This window comes from Mytilus edulis, chromosome 1 (assembly GCF_963676685.1).
Source record: "Mytilus edulis chromosome 1, xbMytEdul2.2, whole genome shotgun sequence".
Lineage (NCBI taxonomy): Eukaryota > Metazoa > Mollusca > Bivalvia > Mytilida > Mytilidae > Mytilus > Mytilus edulis.
In genome coordinates, this window is record NC_092344.1 from 15,617,103 (window position 1) to 15,625,946 (window position 8,844).

At 29.1% G+C, this 8,844-nt stretch overlaps 1 protein-coding gene across 1 annotated transcript in view; it reads left to right on the plus strand.

Annotated features, from left to right (window-relative positions):
• Positions 1 to 5,994, plus strand: part of LOC139510780 (dynein axonemal heavy chain 3-like) — a 130,466-nt gene extending 124,472 nt beyond the window's left edge. The window contains exons 87-90 of the mRNA XM_071297313.1: positions 969 to 1,142; positions 2,564 to 2,674; positions 4,906 to 4,966; positions 5,699 to 5,994. Of these exons, the coding sequence (XP_071153414.1) occupies positions 969 to 1,142; positions 2,564 to 2,674; positions 4,906 to 4,966; positions 5,699 to 5,844 (492 nt within the window). The 3' untranslated portion in view covers positions 5,845 to 5,994. The remainder of the gene's footprint in view (positions 1 to 968; positions 1,143 to 2,563; positions 2,675 to 4,905; positions 4,967 to 5,698) is intronic.
• Positions 5,995 to 8,844: the final 2,850 nt, after the last annotated feature.

The window sequence follows — 8,844 nt, forward strand, 5'->3', positions numbered from 1 at the left end:
AGTAAAACTAGTAAAAAAAAACCAACGTAAATATGAAATGTCACAAATATGTCCAAGTTGGATCTAGTATTGTACAATGTATAAATAAAACAAAGATTTTTGAAATATCATGAAAAACTAGATGTTGTCAAAGTGACATGAATGGCCCCATCTCAAAAAGTTGAAAAATCTGCAATTTCAATAACATATGTGGACACAAACATGATGGTAGTCTCACATATAAAAAATCAGCTCAAAATCTGGAGGCGTAAAGAAAAATGTCCATATAACTATGATTTTTAACAATTTTCAAAGTGGCAAAACTTAGGGGAGCAGAACGACACTTAAACTTGATCTGTATCTCATCATGGTTAGCTCACATACAAAAAATCAGCTCAATATCTGAAAGCATTTAGAAAAAAGGTCCATATAACTGTGATTTTCAAAAATTTATCAAAGTCCAAAGCCTGAAATTACAGCAAAAATTAGCAGAGCGGAACGAAACTTAAACTTTATAACTCATCATGGATAACTCACATACAAAAAATCAGCCCAATATCTGAAGGCTTTTAGAAAAAAAAACTGTATAATGATTTGTTGCGGAATTACGGAATAACTGACAAGGGTAAAACGACAACTTCCTTTCGGGGCCATAAAAATTACCACAATAATGGATAAATTGGGAAAAAATATCCACAACAATGAGTTGGTTTCACATTATATAAATACATTGTATGAGCTTTACAATTTTTTTATGATTGGAGTATAATTTTAGTTTGGGAAAATTGCATTCTGTATAATGTTATTGAAATGCTAGTTTATTTTATCTGACATCCTAACAGTCTGATAAAAGAATCTTATTGAACTAACTTACTTTCCTTAAGACCCACTGTATTAATTACATCCAGATATTTCTTCAAATAGCAATCCTTTCAAATGCTATTGAAAGAGTTGAGTATATATTGATGGGCTACATTGTTATATTTCAGGACTGGATATACAGTGGTACCCCACCAGTATTTTGGATTTCTGGATTTTATTTCACTCAGTCCTTCTTGACTGGTGTACTGCAGAACTATGCCAGGAAATATAAAACTCCCATCGATCATTTAGGCTATGAGTTTGAAGTAACAACAACAGAAACTTCCATGGCATCTAAACCCGTAAGTTTTGACAATTCAGGAAAACAAGATGCTGTGTTTTTGTTCATTTTTTTTTATTTAGATGTTTTCAGTACATTGTGTTTGCTACATAGAATGATTTATAATTGTTAAGAAGAATCACCTGAGCAATATTTGTCTTTTTACAGTTGATTTTTTTGGCATTTGAAATTTATAAAAAAAAATATTCTCAGATGTACATATTTTATATTGTTATTTGTTTACTAGTACTATTGCTTAAAAGTTTATTTCCAAGAACTTTTTTAAACACTTGTTATTTTATTGCAGATTTTGCCTACTTTGGTATAGCTTTACTATTTATGTTATAGAAATGACTCAGCACAATAATGTAACAGTCCAAAAAAAATTTTTTTTAGTTAAACACTGGCAGATTTACGGGGGCTTGTCAGTCAGATATTGTCAATAATTGCAAAGACATTTTTTTTGGGGGGAGGGGGTATAAAGAAGGGTCCACTTGCCTTTTTTGGATTCTTCTCCGTCCTTTTAAATAATGGAGAACAAATATACCTTGTAGTGTTATCCAAACTTTGTGTAAAATTTTCTTTAATGATTGAATTATTTATAATTATGGATCAAAAGAATGATGACTGTTACACACCTAAAATTGTATCAAATCAATTAATTTTATCTGATCAGGCATGGGTTTGCTTACTATATACCTGTTTTCAGTTTCTGATACAAATTGAAATAAAAAAGAAACGTACAAATATTTGCTTTCAATACATAAAATATTTTGATAGAAAATTTAATTTCATAATTAGAAAATATATTTCTATTGAACAATTGTTCTTAAATTGAACAGGTATAGCAATAGCAACAATACCCGGTCAGATGAAATTAATACAGTAATAGCTGAATGTAATCTATGTGTATTGGTCTGGACAGTTAAAATATAGTATATATTTGTGATTGATCACTGGATAGTTGAATATAGTATAATTTTGTGTTTGGTCTCTGGATAGATAATATAGTATATTTTTGTGATAGATAATATAGTATTATAGAGTTCACGTATAGGAAAAGGATTCAGTTTGAAGATCAATTATAATAAATGATCACACTTAGCACTCGTTTTAGATATATAATCATATTGTAGAGAGAATGATTTGTTCACACATGAAGAAAAGAGTGAGGTTCTGGTGATGAAACACTATTACTGTTGTAGATAAATATTTTACAGAATTTACTACAAAACTTTTCTTTTACTCAGATCTGACTTCTTCTTTCTGGCCCATGAACTAATTCTTGCAGGGACCATATGTTGTATGTTATGATGACAAATGCATAGACTGATGAAACTTTTTGATATTTTTAAGGAATTTGAATAAGCTTTCTTGGAAGTTGTGCATTTTATCCTTTGTATTATACATAATTACCAAAACGATTCATTTTTTGTTCAATAGACAAATGGTGCTTATATCAGAGGACTTTTCATGGAAGGAGCTCGTTGGTGTAGGTCTAAGAGGAAAATAGTGGAATCTGAACCAAAGATACTGTATGATCTGATGCCTATTGTATCCTTTGTTTACACAAATTAGTATTATACTTACATTTTACTGTATATGTAAAAAAAAAATAATAAAAAAATGGAAAAATGATAACTTAAGTAATATGAACAATTGTTTATGATATTTGAGTCATCTATTTTATTTCTCATGATCACAGTGAATCTAGTATTACTATTTTGTCGCAGGAAAAATGGGACACCAAAACTGTAATAATGACCAGTGACTCACTCGAATGGGTCATTTTCAAAAAATGTGGATATTTCAGTTGTGAAATAACAATACAAAAAAATATTCAATTTTCAACTTTAATATATGAAATGGAATAGTTTAACAACAATACAACCTGAAATAAAAATATGCAATATTAAATGCTACTACAAAAATATTTTTAAAAATAACATAGAAACAAGTATGGGACATATGTCAACTACATAACGGATTTAGTTTCGGTCCCTAATTTTTTTTTAATAATATTTACATTTTGCTTGATATATATTTCCATAAAAATCATCACACTTTTTTCAAAACAGTTAAAATAACACTTTATAGAAACATATTTTAAAGTGAATTTAATTCAGCATTGTCAACTACATAACGATTCACTGTGTTATGTAGTTGACCTATTTGTGGTTTTTGGATGTTTTTCTTGACCCTAATACTACCAGATAAATGGTTTTTATTGAATTAGAGTCAGTATTATAGACTTTGAATGATTTATGTAAAAAAAAAATATTTATGCCAAAATTTATCAATGTTTTTGCCGTTACAAAGTTGACATAGAATAAAATTACGGAATAATATGTACTCACCAAAACTAATCTATAATGAAATGAATCAATGATGTCATCCTGTAACATTAAGCACGTCATCAGAGGATGAAGAGTAAGTAGAGAGCACTTCCTTAGTTACAAGGGATATAATCAGTTGTTTATTGGCAACATTATTTCATTTGCGTTATGTAGTTGACATTTTTTTAAGTACGAAATGAAAAGTAAAAAAAAATGCTAATAAAATCTAATAATTCCCTGTATTTGTGTATACATACCTGCAGTGATACCTATATATTTATAATAACAACAACAACAAAAAAAATTTCCGCTGGGTATTAAAACCAGCATTTAAAAAAGACTAGTTTTTAAATTTCGTACAAGCAATTTTGGGGTTTTTGGACCCTTTGAAACCCACTGGAAGCAATGTCTGTAGCTAAATTTCATATTGAATTTGCTGGAACTTGTTACACACACCAAAAACTAAATTGTGTATCTAAAAATTGGATAAAAATATTTACACTTTTTTAGAAATATTGATTGTACAAGAAAATCCACATTTTTTGAAAAAGGCCTGAATAGTGAAATTATATTAGTATTTATATGGTTAATATTGCCGCACTTTGAGCTCATGCTTAACTCATGCTATTTGAATGTAAATATATATCATTTAAATAATAATAAAGAATCGCTTTAACTTTCTATTGTACTAATTTTAATATTTAGTACGTAAAGCAAAACATAGGGTACAAAGCTATAGTTTATTTCAAAATATGCAGCGCAACACTATTGTCGTCAAACGTCAAGAAACATGAATATGAAAAATGAATATGATATGAATGGGAAACATATAACACTGAAAACACAAATAATATGAAATGCTTAATAATGAAACAAAACAGATAAATACGTCAGGTGACAGTTTTATGGTGATTTTGAAGACAGTTGTTATTTCATGCACACCTTTCTCTTTGGTAAAAAAATTAAATCAGCAGTAAGGACAGCTGTAATGATCTACGAGGCCTAAGTAGTCACAGAGTCAATCTAAAAACTACAATTTCTATTTACTGCTTTGCCACCAAAAATGCTGAAGCCAAAAAAAAGTAGACTGGTTTACTCATAGCCAACACTCTGTGTCAAGTATGGGCAACATGCCTTCCTTTGTACTGTAACCTATTGAGCAAGTACATTTAAAGTCCAGATCAACATGTAGATTTGTAAAAGGAATGTTGCATATTCATACCATTTGAATATGTTATCATCCTGAATATGTTTGTAATATTTGCCACTAGACAAAAAGTATCAATCAGGTTACCAACCACACACTATGTCTGATCTCAGGAGATATTTATATATAAACTACAGTGATAAACAGGGGAAGATTAAAAAAATACTGAACAATTTTTTTCAAACAAAAATAATAATTATTAAGAACAAATATGGTATTTAATTCCTTAAATCATTGTGTAGATACAATTGAAACCAGGAGAAAAACATAAATTTGAAGAAAAGCAAACCTACTCATGTCCAGGTAAGTCTTCATATTGAATAAGTAAACAGAAATTCTGTTTGATTTTTTTTTTTAAATACATAACAAGGACAACAGGAATAACTAAAAACTATTGAACAGTACTACAGAACGTACCAAACACCAACACGTCTGTGGTACGATAGCTGTACAAAAAGATACTTACAAATATGATCAATACAGAATTAAAAGAGGATTGAAAGATACCAGAGGGAGAGTCAAACTTACAGATCGAAAATAAACTGACAATGCCATGGCTAAAAAAGAAAAGACTAACAGAGAAATAATAGTACACAAGACACAACATAGAAAACTAAAGACTTTGAAACATGAAACCCACCAAAAAAGGGGGGGGGGGGGGGGGGGTGATCTCAGGTGCTCTGGTAGGGTAAGCAGATCCTGCCCCACATGTGGCACCCGTCTTGTTGCTTATGTTATTACAAACCTGGTAAATAGTTAAATAGTTAGGTCACATTTGTGAAAAGGGGAGGGGATTGTAGTTATGACATAAGGAACATACAGATATCATTTGTGATAGCCGCTAAGATAGCCTTACTTGATACAGTCATAAATTGTGGTATTACATGTAAAGAGTTTTGTTGGAACATACATAAAATTTCCAAAGAAGCAAATTGGATTTCTTTGATTTATTTTTAAAAATCTTGCTGAAAAATCAAATTAATATGTATGTTTTCTTTAAGCACATTGTAATAATTTATGTCAATCTGTTTTCAGTATATAAAACAAGTGCAAGAAGAGGAACACTGTCAACTACTGGTCACTCAACAAATTATGTATTAAACATTCTGATACCCTCCACAGAACCAGAGGACCATTGGATCAATAGAGGGGTAGCTTTATTGTGTCAACTTGATGACTGAGAAACAAAATGGCGGAAATAACTAAAACTGTGTTTAGTGCTAACATTTATAAAGCTAAATAAAATTAAAAAAACTTAGAAAAAATAGTGCTAACATTTCTGTAACTAAATGAAATTTTTAGAAAAATTGTTTAGTGCTTTCATTTCATATCTTGAGCTAAATTATTTACAAGACTTCATATAAATTTAGTATCTAGAACAATTCAGTGGTGGCTTTTTGTTTTATACATGTACAATATTTTAGATATGAAAAATCATAGTTTGGAAAAAGATAAGTTAAACCTCTAATCTTCTATGAACTAATTTAATATAGGAAATGTTCAAAAGAATACATCTTTAAATAATCATTTTAATTGTTTGTTCATTTAACATTATGAAATTGTTATGTTGTGTAAGAATTGAAAATGGAGGAAATCATTAGTCATTCATCTTTATATATATTCAGACAAAATAAATTCTTCCATTCAATAACAGTACGCGGTGCATGTTAAAAAAAAAGCTATTCATATTTTTCTACAAAAGCTGCAGTATTCAAATGAAATTTTTTTCTTTAAAATGTATGTAATGATGTAAACTAAAGAACAATCAATCAATTTAAGTATAAAACATATTTTAAACTGTGCAATTAGATTGCATGAACATTGTCGTATGTTAGAGAAGGAAAATTCAGAATAATGTAAACTGTTATTTCCTGGAGATGTGTTGTGTAAGGATTTTATTTTGAACTGATGTCATAGAATTTTTCTTACAGGGCTTTATTTTGCTTATTTTGTATTTATTGAAACAATGGGAGAAAAAGAGTCTCATGTGCAAGTTTGCTGCAAAATTTAAATCTGAATAGAAGGTGCTTCAGTTAAATATATGTAAAGCTTGTGTCAAGTATTATCTACAGTATTCAAAAGTGGGAAAATTAGGGTTTCAGATTTATTTGAGAAGTAAATGAAGATGTAGTGATAAAGTTTTATTTTTGTTAAAGGGCTAGCAACTTTAAACAATAAGAGCTTGAAAAGCTCTACCCCTACAAACCACCCCTGAAGTATATGAGAACATAATGGCGGACTTGTTTATATAAGCTTCTCTGTGATAAGATATTTTGTAACTTAGTTTGGTGTCAAGATATATTGTAACATTATGGCGTCAGATATATTGTAAATTAATATGGCATCAGATATATTGTAAATTAATATGGTATCATTGCATTTATAAAGCTTTGTTTAGCTTGTTGATTTTTTAGTCGCTTAGATGGTTCTATCTTGTATATAAATTGTAGCATTTTAATGCCAAATCAAAGTCTTTCAAACTAATGTATATTCACTGTAAATATTTTTAAAATGTGTTTTTAATAAATGTGGGAAATCATAAGATTGTGATGTAATTATATTGTATTATTGTAAACCAATAACATGTTCTTAACCCAATCTGAGACAAAATTATAACTGGTACTTGACATATCTAGTGAATTTGATTGGTTTACAGTTTCATGTTGCCATGACAATGATTTGGAGTAATTATTTTAGATTTTCTAGTCTAGTTTGACTTTCTACATGCTTGTAGGCATAAATTATTACATTAGTTCAAGTGATCTTTTAACTTTAATATTTTTCAATAACATTGAAATGCTGTCATTCTATATTTAGTATTTATTTCATGTAGTAGACTTGAGGCCCCGTTAACTAATAATAAAGTGAAAATAATTATATTGGAGGTTAGTTATTATTTCCCCTTTGGTTAAGGGTAGATCAGATAAACTATATTTCTCATACATATATTTCATCGCTCAATGCTAGTCTGTTTATTCAATGATATGCCAACAAAATGCGCAAACTTTTGATCAAAATAAGCTCAAATTTTATAGTTCAAGCAAATTGATATCTAATTTGTAACATATCTTATTAAGAAAGATTGGGACATGAGTTCTGTTTCAATAGTACTTTTCTTAAAAAGTACATATTTCCTTTCCATTCTGTTTATTTTACCTGAATCTTGGTTTTACATTTCTTCAAACATCAAAGATTAAATTATGCTTGGCTATCAAATTAAAGTATGAAAATTGTATGATGCCGTTAACTTTGGTATATTTTTTTAATTTAACAATTGTTACTTATCAATCATATTAGATTTATATTTATTTTAACTTTCTATTTATTTCTTTTTTTTTAATCTTTGTTGCTATGGTGATTTATGAAGTATTATGCTGTAAATAATTGTAAATATAACAATATAATTTATTTAGTGATTTTCACAGCTTTGTTGTAAAGAATCATACCGTCCTATTGTACTCTGTGATAAATGTTTATATAGAATTGTTTACAAAGAAAGAATATATTTTTTACATTTTTTACATACATGACTCACTCTTAATAAAAGTAGAAGATAATTTCCTTAGTTGTGTTCATATTGAGAACCCCTGTATAATATGGATAAATATTGACAAAAATGGGCCAGTGAAATACTTTACAATGATGTTGCATCCAAACTTAGTCTTTTATAAACCACTCAGTTTGGTAAAAAGGGTCCACTGGTTTCTGAGAAGATTTTTTAGGAAAGTGTCAGAAAGTGACGGTAATATGTCACACAATGGGCAAAATAAGAATGAATTAAAAAGGTGTGTAAGTACATATAATAGAAATTAATTCCAAAACTGTGAGAAATATTAGAGTTTATGGCTCCAGACCAGGAAAACTTTCTACAGCCTCCATACAGCATAACAAACAAACTTTGTTAAAAGGGAGAGAAAGAATTAAGTGTATTAAATCAGGACATATAACAGAAAATAACGAGACAAAACTCAGAGAAAAGGCACAATATGTCACAGTAAGATCTTCAACGAAGAGCAACCATTGCACCTCACCAACAGTTCAAGATACTCTAGCTAGATGAGAAATTGCATTCTATGCTGGGAAAACAAATGAATCAAATACTTACAAATACAAACAATTTGCTTACCCTCATTTTAAAATACTGAAATCATAATGTTGTATGTGCCGTCTTGCTAAGCATT